General features: G+C 37.6%; 1 protein-coding gene across 7 annotated transcripts in view; it reads right to left on the bottom strand.

Annotated features, from left to right (window-relative positions):
* Window positions 1-19632, bottom strand: part of HBS1L (HBS1 like translational GTPase) — a 59691-nt gene extending 40059 nt beyond the window's left edge. Inside the window, exons 1-5 of one of the 7 annotated variants that reach the window (XM_059842044.1) lie at window positions 19469-19528; window positions 16822-16887; window positions 16314-16514; window positions 14899-15036; window positions 12571-12765 (exon numbers count right to left, since the gene is read on the bottom strand). In XM_059842044.1, the coding sequence (XP_059698027.1) occupies window positions 12571-12765; window positions 14899-15036; window positions 16314-16329 (349 nt within the window). In that variant the 5' untranslated portion in view covers window positions 16330-16514; window positions 16822-16887; window positions 19469-19528. The other 6 variants (XM_059842045.1, XM_059842046.1, XM_059842042.1 and 3 more) reach the window with 6 other exon arrangements.
* Window positions 19633-19954: the final 322 nt, after the last annotated feature.

Genomic DNA, 19954 nt, shown 5'->3' with positions numbered 1-19954 from the left:
AAAAAGAGACCCATATTTAGAAAATAACAACCTATATATAGATGTAATGTGAAACATAACACTGGAGGCTCTGTTCTCCATTGCCAAAATAGTTCAGAGACACAAACTGATTTATAAAAAGCTGCATATCTGAGTTTAGAAGCAAAATTGAATTTAGACAAGCTTTGAAAGATTTATCAGATGGAAATCAACCAGAAAAATTTCATTTGCCAGCCTGAAGCAGTGCATTTCACTCTGTCATGACTTTAGAAGGGAACTCACATGGACTCAAGCTCATTGCTTCATGTTCTTCTCTACACTTCACATTTACAGTAGCACTTGTAAGCACACAGATAGCATCTACAATCTTGCAATAGTTTGTTTGCATTCATGTTATCATAAAAATAGCATCAAAAGCATAAAATTTAAAGCACATTTCTGCCTTGAAAAGTGTTTATTTAAGATCTTTGGGTGGCACTTTTTTTCCTTTTTTTTTTTCATCTCAAGCACAGTTACGCTATCTTGCCTAGTGGACAAGCAAAGTTAGTCACTTTCCTGTTTATGTGGGTCAGCAACAGGGAAGAGGAAAACATTAAAAATAGGAAAATTTGATTCTAAAACCACAAAAAGTTGCAGCAGGGACTCCAACAAGGAGTACCCAAAATAACTTCAACTCATATTTTGGAATTAATTAGATACGAAATTTCCACTTAGGGTGAGCTTCTATAAGCAGTAAGAAACATAGAAAAAGAACAGAAGCAACAACCAGTCAAAGCTCTTGCAGGTCTTTGACAATATGGCATTACAACTTCTGCAGACACAACTATTTTCCACAATAAAGTCAGCTAGTTTTCCAAGCTTTGGGCATTTTAAGCATTAGTTTCTGGCAGTGGACTCATGAGTTTTAATTTTAATGGCCATTTCAATTATCACAAGTGTAACAGAAGGGAGAAAACTGGTACTCCACATATTTTTAAGTGTCCTCACTGAAGACTGAAAGGCTGTGAACATAGAAGCTGAGGTGATGAAAAATGGGTGATATCTTGTCACCCAAGAAGAAAACAGTTCAGGTGTAAATAGAGGCACACAGGTGGTGGCATTTCTGTTATGTCTGATATATATGTGCCATAGTACACTAGACTATGGAACTAATGTGTTTTGTAATACTCTGAATCATCCACAAAACTGAAGAAACATATCCAGAAGACTGTACAGAGATGAAGTTTGCATTGTTGACACAAATTTTCTAGGGAAGGAACAGTATTTGTAGTGAAAGACCCTTAGCATAAACAGACATTGTGAAGTAATTTTGTGTTTAAAGCCTGCATTTTTACACCATCCTGGCTTTTATTTTTCAACTTATTTTCTGAATTTTCCCAGGTTTCCTGTTAGCACTCAAGCTTTTTACCAGTAGGTAATGTATTTTAGTCTGCTTCTTTTGCTCCCACTATTTTGGATTGGATATGCCACTTCTAATGTTTAGATGTCTTACTAGTTTCTAGAGCTGAAATGCACTAGTTTTCAACTGCAAAACAGCAACATGTCAGCATTCCCAACAGCATTCCCTCGCTTTGAGTATTCCTCTGGTACAACTTGAAGTACAGCTTCAGGCAGGATTTACAATCTTTTAATTGATACATGATAGGACTACAGCAGCAGTGATTCATTCATCCTTAAAACGGGATTTTTTAAAAAAAATCTGACTCCAATCATATATTCCCAACAATCCCATCTGAGAATTTAGTAAATTCTTCACTTTACCTTCTAAAGACACTGAGAAAACCAAGATTTCTTGGTTGCTAGTTGATCTTTACCATGACCTAAATGGACTGAGATAGGACACTGTAAGAACAAGTGGAGCTACAGTTTCCCCATGGATCTCTGGTTCTTCTGGAATCCCAAAGTTCTAAAAAGGACACAATCATTTTTAGTTTCATCCAAGTTCTCTTAGCTTCCAAGCAAAACACCCAATTTTCATACATGATACAGTCAACTATGGAAATGACTTTGTATTGCTTTACACTTTGTCCTAACAAAAGTAAACCAAACTAGTGTTCAGAGGACCATGAAGGAAAACTCAGAAAAAGCCTGGAGTGTCACTTTTTCCAGTGTAGGTGTACAGTATGTATGAGGAGAATCTCAAAAATGTATTTCAAAGGATTTTAAAAAGCTTTTCATTGCTGGTGACACATTTTTCCCTGAAATAAGCCACTTCCTTTCTAAACCCACACAGTACCTCCGTGTCAAGATTCAGTAACTTCACAAAGTCTGTGTATATATTTTTCTTACCCAAAACACGGAAGTCTTAAATTCTCATTTACTTTCCATGATTTAAGATACATCATGTCAGATTTCAAACATTTCCATTGAGAAAAGAACACATTTTCTTTGTCACAGAGAGAATGCATAACATACCTGAGTATAATCAAGTACAACAGGTTCTCATCTCTATAGCAGGCATTTGAGAATTGTAATGTTACAGAAGTTACCACATCCAACTGAAGATGGGAATAAAAATTTCTTCTCAGCTACCAATGTATAAACAATGGATTTTCAAATGAGCAAAATCAAAGCATCAAAGCCTAATATGATAAATGGCAGTAAAACATGAGGAAATCTAAAGCTAATGAAACAATATTGTACATCACCGTTAAACTTCTGAAAGTTTGATCTTCTTTGGAATTCTCCCTATAAATAAAATCCAGCAATATCAGTTTGTCTGGTTTTGCTTGGGTTATTTTGGTCATTGAAGGCTCCCAACTTCATTTGTCCATTACCCACAACCAGAAGCAATAAATGCTATCTGTTAAAGCACAATAATTGCATTCTGACACTTTGCACTAAGTAACCACTATCAAAATGACCATCACAACATAAAAAGACAGAAAACAAGTAAGTATTTGTCCATGGAAAGAGAAACATGTATCATTCTGAACCAAAACCAAAGCTTACTGCATTGAACTGAGTAAAAAGAAAGAGCTAATTACATCAAGTCACATTGTAGTGATGTTTGTGTGACTTTTTCATTTTTAACTGCTACTGATGTAAAGCAAAGACAAAGGAAGATACTACAGGAGAGGCAAAAAAAAATTTAAAAAAAAAAAATCAGAAAATTAAAAGAAACTTTAACAAAATACAAGGTAAGCACCTGGCAATTTTATTTGTTCTTTTCTTGAAACTGCCCATACTGTATTACCAGTTATGTCAACATCTAAAATAAATGCAGAATTAATGAAAAGCATAAACCAAAGCCACATGTCAGTGAAGAGATACCTGTTTCTCTATTAATATCTATTAACTGCTTCTCTATAAGAAAAAGAAAGTAGCAAAGCCCAATATCTACAAACCTAGACTTGAGACGTGCTCTATTCCTAGATTATCTGGCATGTCATGAGTAAGGCTTTTCAGCTTCCTGTGCCTTACTTTCAACTTTAACTCTCTATGTGAAGTTTATTTCTTATTAAATATTTATAAAAATTGACCTGTTCTTGTTGCTATTCTTGAGAAATTACCATAAAACAAAATAGCCAGTGCCACCACAAAGACAGCTCAATTCTAGATTCCTTGCTGCCCCAACAACAACCAAACCAAACAGACTCAGTTTGCCGTGCTTTTTATTTCCTGCAAGGACAGCACATTTACAGACACCTGACCTCTTTCTTGCTCAAGCATCACTAAAATCAAAAATCTTAATGTCATAAAGTGGTTAACAAGTCCATTAATGGTGCCTAAACTGGAATAGAACCTTGCTAAATCACCAGTATCTGTTTGTTCTGTAACACTAACATGAGCAAAAAGTAATGAAAATGTAGTTTAGCTAGGAAAGAAAACATGAAGAAATTAAACGAAAATGCAGACGTTTTTCACTGAAGGTACCATTTTCACATAAATACTTTTCAGAAATTTGATTTTTAAGAAAGATTTCTCAGAGAACCCATAAATACCAGCCACATTTCCTGAAACAAAATCTTCGCTTGTCTTGACTATACTGAGAACAACTTACTACGAGACTCTGTTCTGGTATTAGTGATATTCAGAGACTGCAATTTGAAACAAAGGACACCTGAGAAATGCTACACATGTCAAGAACATATGCCACCAGTCAAAAGAGAGAAATCTGAATTAAGCTATCATTCCTTCATGTTATGGATAAAACTACTCAAATTATCAAAATAATATCCATCTAGATCAGCCATTACCTCCACACACTGACAGAAGCACAAAATTACAGTATAATCTGAGTTGGAAGGGAGCCACAAGGACCAAGTCCACCTCCTGCCCCTGCAGAGCACCAACCCCAAGAGTCACACCATGTGCCCAAGAACATTGTCCAAACACCTCCTGAACTCTGTGAGGCTGGTGCTGTGACCACTTCCCTGGGGAGCCTGTTCTAGTGCCCAGCCACGCTCTGGGTGAAGAACCTTTTTATTATATCCAACTTAAACCTCCCTTGACACAACTTTAGGCCACTTGCTCGGGTCCTGTCACTGGTCACCACAGAGATCAGTGTCTGCCCCTACTCTTCCCCTCATGAGGAAGGTGCAGACTGGGATCAGATCTTCCCTCAGTCTACTTCAGGCTGAACAGACCACGTGACTTCAGCTGCTCCTCATACAGCTTCTCCTCCTGGCCCTTCACCATCCTCATGGCTTCCTTTGCATGCTCTCTAGTGGTTTAATGTTATGTTGTGGCACCCAAAACTGCCCCCAGCACTGGAGGCGAGCCTGCCCCAGAGCAGAGCAGAGCAGGACAATCCCCTCCCTTGCCTGGCTGGCCATGCTGAGCCTGATGACCCCAGGACAGGGTTGGCTCTCCTGGCTGCCAGGGCACTGCTGGCTCATGTTCAACTTGCCACTGACCAGGACCCCCAGGTCCCTTTACATGGCACTACTCTCCAGCCTCTCATTCCCCAGTCTGTACGTACTACCCCAGGTGTAGAATTTGACACTTGCTCTTGTTGACCTTCACTTGGCTGGTGACTGCCCAACTCTCTAATTTATTGAGGTCTCTCTACAGGGCGTCCCTGCCCTCAAGGGAGTCCACAGCTCCTCCCCATTTCCCATCATCTGTGAACTTGCTCATTATCCCTTCCAGTCCTGCATCCAAGTCATTTATGAAGATGCTGAAGAGCACAGGGCCAGGGATGGAGCCTCACTCACTATAAACCTTTGTGTCTGATCCATGAGCCAGATGCTCACCCATCTCACGATGTGTTTATCCAGCTGCATGCCGGACATTTTCTCCAGAAGGATCCTGTGAGAGACAGTATCTAAAGTTTTACTGAAATCCAAAAATGTGTAAAATGGTTGTAGTCTGTAGAGATTAAAATGATATTTGAAAGAGAATCTTTGAACCATTTCTTAAGAATTAGACTTATGAAAACATAATGAATATATATGAAAACACAAATGTTTGGATTGCCTTGGCCAACTAGGCAGGTTACCTAATAATAAAACAATAATCAGACAGGACTTTCATGAAACCATACTGGCTGTGACCACTGTGTTGTCATTCAGATGTTTTTCAATACCCCCCAGGAAAATCTTTTCCATAACTCTATTAGACACTGAAGTGATATTGATGGGCCTGTAGTTTCTGAGGTCTTCCTTAATGCCCATCTTGAAAATCAGGACAATGCTCAGAAGTTTCCAGTCAGCTGGGACCTCACTGATGATGAGTGAATACTTCAGGAGCAACTCTTCTCTAAAATCTCCATCACCTCATTGTAAAAAGAGTAAAATATTTTTTATTATGTTTTCATAAGTCTAATTCTTAAGAAATGGTTCAAAGATTCTCTTTCAAATATCATTTTAATCTCTACAGACTACAACCATTTTACAGGTTCTAGTCATCTTCTGGTCTTGTTAGTACCAGAAACTTAGGGCAATGGGTTATTTTCTAAAGGAATCATACCAACAATAAGTACACTAATCAATTATTTGAGCAACAAACCACTGATATACCTCAGAAGTCACTGACAATTGTTTCTAATAGGCCATTTTTAAGAATGCAATGTAATGAATCCACAAACCAGACAAAGAACATTTCCATGATGACACTAGAAGCTGATGAGCACTTCATACAGATGGTTCATCTCAAAAATTACCTAAAATCACAAATTGCCATTAGCTTTTACTTTTTGGTAATATGGTGTACTTGAACAGACCACACAAAGGAGCAACTGCTGGAAAACACAGCAATACTAAAATAGAGACCCATTCTCATTGAACTGCATTGAAATAGCAATTTCAGAAGACAAGAGTGTGATTAAATAAATAAATAAATAAATCACCATTTGCTTTTTGTTTCCTCACATTGTTCTCCAGTGCAGATAGGTGACTTGAACTAATGTCATTTCCTATCATCTATTTAGAAGTCTGGATGCAGTAAATTGAACATAAAATCTAGGTTCATTAGCTGTCTACATTTCAACAAAATAAAACACAAAAAAAAGTAAGATAACCATAAAAATTCAATTCTATTAAAGAAAATACCAAAAAACCGACAAAAAAAAAACCAAAAAAAACCCCAAAACAAAACAAAAAAACAACAACAACCCAAAAAATTGAGAAGTATCCCCTTTCAGCACTTTAGGAAGTTTACCTTTACTACATGAATTACAATGGGATGAAATATTTGCTTGAAATATTAATCCATAATCAAACCTAATACAAAAACATTTTAAAAATTTGAGAAGTTGAGTACTTTAGATTTGAAAAATATGTGACTGAGTGGCTGTATAACCCTAGTTGTGTATGAGCTACTGCCCTTGTATGATGGCACTGTAATAAAGTACATATGCTTCATCAAAAGACAAGCCATATTCAATCTTCACACAAATCTTTTGTCCAGATATTCATTTTTGCAGTACTAGTTTGCATAAATGCAAATTTTCAGAAACTGTTTATAGATTACAGAAAAATGTTTTTGAATGGCACAGTAAGGAAATAGGGCAAAACACAAGACTGCAAAGACTATGCCCCTGCACCAATTAGTCTCTTAGAAATAACATTTTGAAATACTATTGTGCAACAGTTCTAGAAATTCAAGTCGTTTGCTGCATGTGAAACTTAAGATCTTGAGAACTGTCCAAATAGATTCTGCCTTACTTTCTCCAAAGGAATCTTCTGTGCAAAGAATGTCCGTGCAAACCTTGACAAGAACTGGAGTCTGTTTCCACAACAGACATAAATATTACAGAACATTGAGCCCTATTTCTGTCAGGTAAGTTAACAAGAAATTGTAATTAACTCAGTCCTTTAATAATATGCATTTTATTTACATACATAAAGCAACATCCAGAAGTTAGATTTGTATTAAAAATAGTCAGCAGCCATTTAAAAATTATGCACAAAATAGATTTGATGTACTAAATGCCTTAGGAGTACATCGTAGTAGTACGTGTATGCAGTTTAATATTATCTTTTTCTGTTTATATGCAAACACAGACAAGTATTTTGCAATGTTAATATGTGAATTCCAAAACAAGTAACACAATTAACCCATATTAGCCAAAGATAGACAATAGCTGCAAAATGAGGGGGGGATTATATACATAAATTAAGAAAATAAACTCACCATGTCAAGCATAAAACAGGCAGATTTAGTTTACTAGAATTCTAACTTTCACAAGGCACAAACCCTTCAGTGTAAAGGCCAAACACAGTTGCTACACAAAAAGTCGCATACCAAATCATGCAGTATTCTATTACACACAATTAAACCTATCCTTAATACCATATACCTCATTCTCAGTAAATAATTAAAGGAATAAATAAAGAAATTATTACAATACCTGTTTAATTTAAAAAGCAAATACAGTGGCCCAATACTTTTTGTTTAGAAAAACAAAACTATAAAATTGTCTAGGCATGAATATAAATCTCTGCTGAAAATTAATTTGGATTCAGGTTAATCTACCACTTAGGTACCTTCTCCAACGTTTAGCCTGCAGGTCTGTATTAATTCAAGGCTCACTTCAGGATTCAGGATTGCAAACTGAGGAAAAATCCCTCCCCTACTGTTTACACAATGAACAGCACTTACTGCTCCTTCACGACCACTAACTCCTGAGTCAAATGCCAATGAAAAAGTAATTATATATGAAAATCTAGCTGCCTAACAAGATCCAAAGTTGTTTACTAAGATAACAATCCCACAGTAAGATCCATGAAAAACATACAATGCTGATGCTCTTTTGCCCCCTACCACTTGTTCCAATGGTATCCACAGAACCTATATTTAGCTGTATGTCCAGTTCATGCTCTAAAATTATAACAAATGCTAAGGAGTTTTATGCAAATAATGGCAGCCAGGGGAATGAGAAAATAGGCCAGAACCAAAGAGAAGTTAGACAGAGAAAGTAAGAAAATATTTAGATGTGAAAGCAAAGCTATTCAATTTTAAAGGACCCACACGTATTAGAAATCTCTACTGACATTAATGAAGTCTTCTGGAGTATTTGAAACATAGGAAAGCAAAACCACCTACAAATCTAACAGGCATGACGACGCCAAGCTTTGCACTCTTATTTTATGGTGAAAAATTAAAATTTCTCTACTAGAAAAATACACACAATTTTGGGAAATGTGAGCTTTAATTACAAACTCTGCTAACAGGACCCTTTGGTCAGTAGGAAAAACAGACTTGGATTTTTAAGCAGGAGGAAGTTATAGCTTGGATTAACTGCAGAGAAAGAGATCACTGAAAAGCACTTCATATTTTTGACACAGTAGAATATGTTATTATGACTAATCAATAAAACAATCAGTAGTACAATCAGTATGCACCAGATTCTATAGAAAGTCTTCTCAGGAAATCAATTATGCTCCTGCTAAAGAACTTAACAGACCATAGTATATACACTGGATTGTATTATTTAATCCTTTAAAGGAACTCCAAATAGGTTAGGATAGATTAACACATCAACTGGAACATAAACACTGCAGCACTGTCATTATATAAAACTTTTATTAATTAGGGTAAGAAACATTAATTTCATTCACAAGGTCAAAGATCACACTGCTCTTAGTCCTAAGTGACAGATGCATCAACTAGCCAAACAAGCAACATATACAGACCATTAAATTTGTACCTGAGAGAACTGGAACATGTTTTGTTTTATTTTATTTAGAAACAAAATTGTAGTGCAATCTGAAGTCAGGAATAAACCTAAAAGATTTGTTTTTTTTTTTTTTGACCTAACATGCTCAAAAAAATTGGATTAAAACTAGATGAAAGTCATATCTACTGTTTCATACTAGCTGCCAAGTTTAGCATAAGTTTATGAACACACATTTTTCGAGTTGCAGCAGTATCTTTTATTGAACTTATTGCTGTTCTGAATCTAAAATACTGCCAATGACACTAGAAACAAATTAGAGGTCAATGTGTACTAAAAGGAAAGTTAAAACATATATGCAGCTACTAATTTGATTAACAGGGCACCATAGTAAATCCAGAATATTCTGATTTGGATCTTTCACTTAAAGATTCAAAGTAACAGCAACATGTACAAAGAGCAGAAGAGAATGTATTTCCATTTCTGAAGGAAGTTTTCATCAAAAAAGACAAGAGGCAGACACAAACAGCACTTAGGCTTTGCCTTATTTTTTTTTTCCATTGAGCAAAAAATCTCATGCTACAGTTGAAAGTACTGAAACTTCAGCACTTCTCTGAAAGGCTTGAGAATAAGCAATAGAATCCTAGGGAAACTTCTTATGAAATACATGCAGCATGTACATACCTATAAAACTGCTGGTTTAAAATGCTGGATTATCACATTTTGATAGCTAACTGGAGTCACGGGGCACAACAACAATTTAATTGCTTGCTCCGCTACAAATTTGGTCCTATCAAAAACTACACATGTACTACTACAACCAGAACTGTCAAAACCTGAGGTCCTTAAGGCTTTTAAAAACTAAAGGCATTTCTGTTGTAATAGTGTGATCAGTATAAAGATAGAATAATGACATTGACTGGAAACATCCATTACAAGACTGGCAGTTTAATAACATACCTTTATCAGAAAATCTAACCTTAAGAACATTTAATAAAACAGTTGTAATATAAACTGAGGTTCCTGCTCCCCAAACTATACATATAGCAAAAGTAAATTACTTTACAAAATAATAATTCACTGTTCTTCCCAATGAACTGTATCTTCAACACCTAAAGTGATACTTCAAGAACTCTTAACGGTGCTTACAGAATTTTGTACATGCAGTATCTGTATAGTAGAGTTCAAGACTTTCCAAAAGTTAAAAATGTTAAACTGTCTGTGAAAATTATGCAAAAATTAGGATATTCAGTGTAGCACTTTAAAAGTTCACATACAAATTCTTACCTATCAGCAAGAATTGTAATATGCCAATTTAAAAAAATAATAATTTAAAAAAATCAACTCTGGATCATAAATAGGTCCTATATCGATTTTTTAAGTACAATTCAACATCAACACTGATGTCTTTTTCTTTTCTCATTACTGTCTTGTAAAAGCTTTTTTTTGGTTAGCTTTCACAATATCATCAGGAGATGCTGTTTTGAAGTCAAATGGTGTTATGGCTATTGTAGGACCAGTTTCCTTGGGTTTTACATCTTGTACTTGTCTACTGTATAGGAAAGTTTTGTGTATCCCAACTGTGCGCCGCTTATACCCTTTTGGAGGATAGCGGAGGCACAAGGTTAAAGCAAAGGCTGAAGGTCTTGCACGCAGCGCCTTTATCCATGAAAGGGACAAATCCTGCCTCTTAAGACCACCATGCCCTTTTTTGGGTTTTCTGTTTGTTTTGGCAAAACCAGGACATTTTTCTTGTTTTTCTTTTACAAGTTTTGTTTCAGGACTTAAGATATTTGACTGTCCTACCACACTTTTCTCTGTAGATACACCTGCATTTTTTACAAGGACACTTAAATCAATGTTGGTTCCTTGGGAGGGCCTCAATTCAATTACACTGTGCATGGGCAAATCCGTCCTTTGAGTTTTATCTATTTCAATAGTCTCTGCTATTAAATCTGAGAGTGATAAATTCTCAACCTCCTTTACTGGACAAACTTCAGAAAGGGCTAGAGAAGACAAAGATCCTGTTAGCTCTGGCATCCCACCTGAAGTTTGGGGTTGACTTACTAGTTGCGACAATGATGAAGTTCCCAACTTCCTATCAGTGAGACTTCCTGTTGATTGGGTGTAAAGATCAGCCAAAGAGTAACAGTGGCTAGCACTGCTTTCCTGGTGCTCCTGAAGCAAGTCAGCCAATGATGTACTTCCAGATCTTAACACTGGCAAAGCAGCCATGTCTGAAGAGAGGCTTTCTTGCTTTCTACTTTGTGCAAGTGAAGAAAAATTTTCAAGAAGTTCATTCTTTTTATTTATAGTATGACTGACTTCATTATCAAGAGCCAAGTTTCCTAAAGCACTTCCTAAACATGGAGAACTACAAAAATTTGCATTACTATTACAATCAGAAGTTTGTGAGGAAAAAAGTGGAATGCTGTGTTCAGGACTCAGAGAATCACAAACCACATTCTGCATCAGCAAGGATTTCAAGTCCTGTGTTTCCTTGCACTTCAATGGGTTACTTCCTATGCTAGAGTAAACATCTTGACTGTCAGGAACCAAACTTACTGCTTTAGCACTTTCTGGTAGTTGCTTCTCTGCTTGTTTATTCACAGGTGCACAAAATGATCCTTTACACAAATCATCACTGAACGCAGATGACAGAACAAGTGAAGAAGATTCCAATCCTTTCCTTTCACATGAAGGTATATTGGATTTTTCAAAATTTGTAGTTAAAGAATAAAGAGCTGAATCACTTTTGGCTGTCAAATTTCCAAACCCAGGCTTGTTGGTGTTGTCAGCAAAACTGTCTATTGCACAAGAGAAACTGTCTGTATCAACACACATTTCTGGACAACAATGTACGTCTCCTTACCTTACAATAGCCAATAATTTTCAGATGGAAGTCCGGTCACAATGAAATATCCCATTTTTTAAAAGTTGACAGCAGCAACAACAAAAAAAAAAAATCAAGAAACATGAAAAGGCATTTAATTACTAAGTGTCATCCAAAGGTAAGGAACATTCTACATGTAAATCACAGGTATCTACTGAAATACATAAAGAACTTTAAGAATCAGCAGAGAATGTCAGTAAAGACTGCAAATATTTAAGTACAAATCAGAATTAAAAAAGCTACTGTACAGACACTACCTTAAAAGGGAGATACTAGGGATGGGGGATGTCAGTTTACCAAATAAATAACAGAAGCACAAAAAATTTAAAGATGCTTTGCAAATTTAAAGCATGCATTAATTAAGTTAAGTCATATATTATAAATGAGAAATCTATCATGAACTGCAGATGGTCATAGCTTGAATTTAAACTGACACTGAGGTGTTATTTTGACTTCCCGCTCAAGAAAAGCTCTTTCCTTGAAATGTTTTAGAACACACATATAGTAAGTTAGTCTTCTTTCATTTTCCAAGAAATGACTATGGCAATGATAAGTGTCTTTACAGTCTATAAAGCCCAAATTAAACTGTAGATAGAAATGAATCACCTTGAATGTAAGCAATTAAATATAAGTATACCTTTTGTAGTCTTTGCTAAAATCACAGCATCCTTATTCTTGGTCTTCACATTTTGCTTACTGCCTTGTGAAAGCACGAGATCCAAAGCCTTTTGTACATCAAATTCAGTATCCAGTACTGCTTGCACCATTGTTTGTTCTGGTATGGACTCTGCCAAAACTTCTCTCATTTGATCAAGGCATGAATTAAGACGGGCTGAAAGAAAGACATGACTGTTATAAGCTGCCCAAAAATATGTCTTCAATGGCCTAACCACTTGCACCACACCTCTGAAATTAATTTCTAAAGATTTTAACCCTTCTTGTAATATTTTTCCTTCTGTTTGCTAATCAATCTCATTTACTGCCCTGATAGACTTTGTTCCCACACCCTGCATGATATTTGACCTACTTCAGATATTGTAATAAAGAACATATTACTGACTATTTATTAATCTAGGAAGTCTCAGTACTGAAATATGTTGATGTGGTAAAATAACTATCTTCAGAGAAGAAATACAAATAAACACCTTAAAATTATCCAAAGCAATAGAGTAAGTCAACATAGAATCCCATTGAACAGCACATTTTAGGTGTTTACATATGCTACAATTAACACCCTAAGTAAAACAGCATTTTCAGGGTCCTCAGGCATTAACAACTGAAAACCTGGATCAACACACCAGGTTTCAAACTACCTCTAATCTTTACCTTTCCTGAAACCATAATATATCTTTTGGCTGATAAAATCAATTTTCTTTAGAGTATATTTCTGCAACTACTATAAGCCTTTAGTAAGATACCTGCTGTACACAACAAAAGACTGAAAATTCACCAGGTTGCCACTCACTGGAAGCCATACAAACACTAAAGAGCAGAAAATCCTCCTGAAATCCTGGTTTCTGCCAGTTCAGATTTTAGAAAACAGGAAGAGAAGAATAGGAAGACAGCTACATATTTGAACACTTCCTGGAAGATGTTTAAAGAAGTTTGGGAATTCAACACTACAGAATTCCTCCCTCTACGAGGTTATTTATATTATCATCCTTTACCTGTAATTCAAATAGCAAGCGAATCTTCCCCAGACATTTGCCCTGCAAAACAAATGTGGGTAGAGCCCTGCACAATGTGCTGGTTTCCATTTTACTACCTAATACCCAACAAGAACAACCTTGTGAAACTCTTTGCAGCCACCCTGGCTACATCAGTAATTTTGTATTAATGGCCACCACTACACACTGTATCAAACATAATAGGCCTTGTGATACTACTGCTGTTTTCACAGTAGAAGTGACTATTTTGAGGTTTCTTCCCCTCTTTTTTTAGTCCAAAATGTTATTTTCCTTCCTGCTCCAATACCAGGTCTTAACTGATTGAGTCTGTCAAAGGCATTCTGCAAAGCCAGAGGACTGCATTGTCCAGATCACATGTACTATCATACTGGCTCATCCTTTCAAATTGCCCTCCACAGCTTTATTTCCTGCTGTAAAAACATGTATATTATTGCCCAATGTACCATATTTAACCATATCTCTAAGCATTAGCTTAACTTCTACCAATTTACTTGACATGGAATCCAAATTCTTTTTAATTCACTGTTCTGAATTTTCTGCAACTTTTTTAAGGACCAAATTTCAACACACTTTATTCTGCTCTTTTCAACATTTAAAAAATAATCCTGATTATTTCCAGAACATTAAAAACTATAGTAATACTTAGGAAGGAGACTTGTGAATCTTTTTCACAAAGCAAGTAATTAGGCAATTAGGCAGCAAGTTTAAAAAACAAAAGCAAGCATTTTCCCCCAACCGCTCAGTTCAGAACTCAGCTTGTAACATGGAATTGATGGCTGCAAGACTGAATGGAAACAAAAGTCTTACAAACTCAAAAGGTAAGGGTAAGAAAAGATTGTACAGAATATTGGCTACTCTTTCACAGAAATTAGAGACTTTGAAAACTCCTTAAATACTGCTAATTGCTATAATTTGGAATGCAAAGCAAAAAGAAATCATTCTAATACTAATACTCAGTTTATAATAGTCAAGAGTCAAGACTTGAGCTGTCAGTACAGCTGTTCTAATGTCTCCGCTTCACATAAAATCTCATTATTTCTAGTAAGAAACTAAGAACACATTTTAATGTATGCAACCAAGTTACAAGTAGTACACAAAAGGTAGTTATGAACTTGAAGAATGACCACTGAAGGTAGCTCCCTGAAGGGTACTGTTTTATAACAAGATTCCAAAATTGTGAGCAATGTCAGTCAAGTAAGAAACATTAATTTAAAACTAGTCTAGTAAATCTTTAATTCATGTAAGAGATTATTCTTATAGTTGTTTTCTCTAATTACCTCTATCAACTTCAGTCAACTGATGAGTGGGTGTAAAACAATCAGCAGCAGCATCAGTACCTTCATAGCCATATTCTTCTTCTAATGGCTCAGACAACGTGGCTGGTTTGTCTCGTCTGGAGTAAATAAACTGAGCTGCTGCATTAGGTAAAAAACAAAGTATTAAAAAAAGGTAAATTTTTTTTCCTCCTTTAAAGGCAAAACACAAATAAAGGTAAAATAAGTTAGGATGATGAACTGTTGCAGCGGTTTCAAGGGGGTGGTGAGACACTACTGCACAGTAACTAATAACTGAAGACTGCACAGAGCATACAACAGCTCATGCTAGAAGATAAACAAATTGCCATCATAGTGAAACTACAGGCTGGGAAATATCCTTGTATGAATGGAATGCAGTAATTCTGCAAAGTTCAGCATTACAAAAAAGATTATACTCCAGTTTTGAGAAACAGTATTTTCTATACAAATCTATGGCCTAATGTCTTCAGAACCTTACACCATTTTTGAATTTGAATTTTCAACCACTTTCAGTTTGAATTTTAAAAAGTTAGCATGAAATTACATGGCTTTTAAAGTATGTGACTGTTAAATTACTGATAAGAATTTAATGGAGTTGAACACATCCTTTCTTTCTTGGAATTTCATTAGAAATACAGCCCATGAGTAAAAACGCATATTCACAGAAAACTTTAAACAAGTGCATGGTTTCACTCTGATTTAGCAGCATTAAGGCATATACAGCTAAAACTCCTTGCTGAACAAGAGCCCCAGTCATTATATTCTCTCAGAAATGTGCAAAGCATAATGTAAACAAATTGCCTTTAACCATGTAATATTCTCCCCAGCTCTGAAATCCATACAGAAAGCACGTGTATATCCAGAAGTAGCAACTCCTAGCAACTGTTTCCCAAATGCATACACACCACTTCAAATTCAATCCCCACAACTGAAGCAACTATTAGGATTGTTATACAATCTGCATCAGATTATTTTATAATTGAAGCTTCCACACAAAGAGTTCTTAGGAAAATTACTGTGCACAGTCAGGAATTGATTCTGCCATTTATCAGTCTATACTTGAGCAAAAGGTACACATTGCACATTTTCATCACTGAAATCAACAGCATGGGAGAATTTTAAAGACTTAATTATCTCAAGTTCCTGTGGCCAGAGGTCACACGCTATGTCACAGTCACAGTGGATTAGATCCAAACCAGTTACCTGCAGTAGCACAGCTTCATGTCAACACCAGCTGTACTATTTCCAGGGCCCGTTCAGCTCTAGAAACACTGCCACCAAATCTGGGGAAACCCTAAACTGATAATCTTGTCAGAGACTTGACTGGAGAACACAACTTAGTGGTTCTACAGCCAGGCTGAATTCAGCTGGGCTGAGCCACTCCAACTGTGCCTTACCTGAGCACATAGCCATTGCTGTTTTTAATCCTACTTTGCAACACTGCAAATGCTGGAAGGCAGATTAGCTCCACATGATCTTGCATGAGAGGAGCAGCACTGTAACCCACAACGAGACTCCCTGTCCCACATGTACTCAAAGGTGCGTAGAAGACATCAACTACCAGGTGCACAATAACAACTGTTAAGCCCAGGTAGATCCTATTAACCACAGGAAAAGACACCAAATGTTTCAAGATTATCAACACGTTGCCACAAAGCAGATTTTTACATTAACAAGTACATTCCAACCATCTAGGATAACACACATGTAGGACTCAAGATGTGGCCAGTTGTCGAATGGAACTTTGAAACGTCCAATGCCTAACACTACAGAACTGACTGTAACAGGATTATGGCCACTGGGCACTTTTCAGAAGTGTCGCTAGCTTTTAAAATTTGTTTTCATTTAGAAATAAATATCAGAACAGGTATCAATGAACAACACTTGATAATTATTTGAACTAACCTGTTGAAGGAGAAATGCAATAATCATCTTCTACTGATTGGCCATACACATCATCATCTTCAAAGTCTATGAAGCAAAAACAGCAAGATTAATCTGCACAATTTCTAAATAATATTATAATTCAAAGCATATGTTTTGCACAAGGTTTTATGAAATAATGCATTTCCTGTGTTCCATTGAGGTTCTGTTTATTTACCTAGATGAGAAATAACCTTCCAAGTGACAATAACAGAATTTTCTTACAATAATACAATTTAGCATTTAATAGTCTATTCATTAGGCTGAAAATTCCCAAGAGCTACCATAATTCACACCTCCTCCTTCAGCATCTCCTTGGCCCTCACAGACTAAATCTAACTTTCTACATTCCACAAATCTTTACCCATGGCACTTCTCTTGATATTTTTGCTTGACCTCTCAGTCTTCATCCAAGACAGGCAGTTCAATTACAATTTCTACTCCACTCCTATGCATTTCTCACCTTTCTTCTCTATTTTATGCTCACACCCATCCACCTTTCAAATGAAGTTCATCAAGGCAAAAAAAATCAATTCACAATTCCCTTTGAATACACAAAATTGTTTCAGGTAAAAAGCAAGTAATTTATACAGTTACTTAAAGATAAAAATATTCTTTCCTCAGGAAAAAAAAAAAAGCACCAAAAAATACAAAGAATAAGTTATGCACTTTTCTCTCCAAAAATGAATCCTAGTATTATGCCAAGCCTAAAAAAATAGTGTAATTTTCACTAAGTAATAATGAAATACATGAAAAAAGTAACAAACTATTATTAAAGACTCTACTGCACTTGGCAGTTCCATAAGTAACATCTATTCTTTACTGCTGTAAAAGACAGACCACAGCATGCACTGACCATAAAAATTAGTATTTACAAACTATATAAATTACAGAGAACAGAGTAGAAGCTACTGAAGCATTCCAGCTGTATTGTCAAGATATTTGCAGATGGAATATCATACTTGGCTATGATCACAATATCTCAGAAAGGAGAGGAGAAAAAATGGAACATGGTCAAATAAAGACCAGAAGACCTAAGGCCTCAGAAGCCTTCCAATGAAAGGAAACCAAAAAATATTGTAAATATTTAACTTAGAAATGCGACTCATATTTGGGCATTACAGAACCACATGCAGCATAAAAAAAACATATTGCATTTAATAGAGAAGAAGACAAAGTCTATTTCATTGGGCCATAAATGATTCTGTGTGACTACAGAAGAAACATATGACACAAGGGTAAAGACCTGACACATAACCTCACAGTCATGTTTCCAATAGCAATAAGCAACTTAATAGCTACAGCAAATTACTGAGTATCTCATCAAACTCCTTACAAGAGAGTCTGATGAAATTAACTCTATGGATTGCACACTCAACTTCTCAAAAGCCAGCGACTCAGCTGAAATCAACATTTCAACCAATCTGTATTGAAAAATGGTCTCTACAGGATGAAAAATCAAGCAGTAAAATTCCCAGTCTAGTTCAGGATTTTGCCTATATTAGGTAAATTCACACTAGCAGAAACTTCTAGGTGAGAACACAAAGCCAGCACAGCTCACATGAAATTACAACTTCCAAGAAATTCCAGTATTAGAGTGCAAAACGCAATTTGTACTACTATAATACATAAAAACCGTGTAGTCTGTTTACTCAACAGAAGACCAGGGGCAGGCTGAAGCATTTCTTGCATTTTTTTAATAATCTGACAAAGTGAAGCAACAAAACTGAGGCTCTCTCACAAAAGGGCTCTTTAAAATATTGGTATGAATGGAAGCGTGTCCACAACCCAAGCCAATAAAAATAAAGACTTTCAGAGGAAAAAAAATTACTCTGATTTACAGTTTGTGAAAGTTAATGGGGCCAGGGCACAAAGAAAGTTGCAGCACTGCAGGTATAAGCCAAGTTTTTATGGAAAAAAAAAAATTTTTACTTAGGCTTCTTGCGTCATTCCACGCAAGAAGCCTAAGTAAAATAAGACAGGTGCCTGAAAAAGAGATTATTCCCTAAAAGCACTTTAAAAACTCCATCTTTAAGAACTACATTTCTTCCTCAAGTAACAGCTGTCAACTCCTATCTATTAACACTTTCCTAGAGTTTGGCCGTGAATATAAATTTTTAAGCTTTTCAAGACTAAAGATGGATGGATTCAATCAACCATACTGAGGCTTTTTTCAAGTGAGTGCCGCTACTAAAATGCGGAGGCAATTTGGGCAGCTCAAAGCAATGCAGCTGTGGCTTGGACCGTGTGTCAAGGCCACTCTCTCCCCGCGTGGCAGCTCCCGGGAGCCCCGGCAGCAGGAGGAGATCCTGGATGGCAGAGCGGCCACGTGTGCCCGACCCTCCCCACTCGGGCGGGAAACGGGCCGGGAACGGGGCGGGGAGAGGCCTCGCCCGGAGCCCCGTCCAACCCCCGCCGAGGGGAGGTGAGGGGGCGGCTTTTCCCCTCCCACCGCCCCTGACAGCCCCCCGGGCCCTCCCCTGCCGCCGTGCGAGCCCCGCTACACCCTCCTGCCCGCGGCCACCGGCCGGCCGGTGCTAGGGGCACGGGCCGGGGGAGCGCGGAGGGACCGGCAGCTGCGGCGGGCTCCGCAGCTCTGCCGCCAGCGCCTGCTCGCCATAACCGCTACCTTCGTCGTAGTTATATCCTCGGACGTTCCTATGCCGGGACATGACGGCGACAACGGCTGCGGCGGCCTCGCTGGCCCGCCCGCGGTGACGCTAGCGCGGCCGGCCTAGGTCGCCATGTTGAAGTACGGCGGCGCCTGGCGAAATTCCCTCTGGCGCAGGCGCGTAAGGCGCCGCTTCCGCCCTCGTGCGCTGCTGGGCATGCGCACGGCCCGTCCCGCCGGGCTCAGGTCGCGCGGGGCCGGGGGCGGCTCCCGGAGGCGCTCGCGCCCCGCCCTCGCGGCGGGCCCGGCTGAGGCGCCCGGGGGCAGCGGCGGCCCCGGCGGGACTGACGTGGAGATGCCGTGGTAGAGACCAGCCCGGGTTTGGTGTCCGTGGTCTTGGAGGCCTCTTCCAGTCTGAATAAACGTTGGTGTGATTCTGCAAGGTCTAGCAGCATAGAGTCTTTCTGCAGTAGTTGTCTGTTAAGTAATGTGAGTTACAAGGAA

Source organism: Haemorhous mexicanus, chromosome 3 (genome assembly GCF_027477595.1).
Source record: "Haemorhous mexicanus isolate bHaeMex1 chromosome 3, bHaeMex1.pri, whole genome shotgun sequence".
Lineage (NCBI taxonomy): Eukaryota > Metazoa > Chordata > Aves > Passeriformes > Fringillidae > Haemorhous > Haemorhous mexicanus.
The sequence above is the reverse complement of the archived record's forward strand: the minus strand, read 5'-3'. Positions and strand labels throughout refer to the sequence as shown.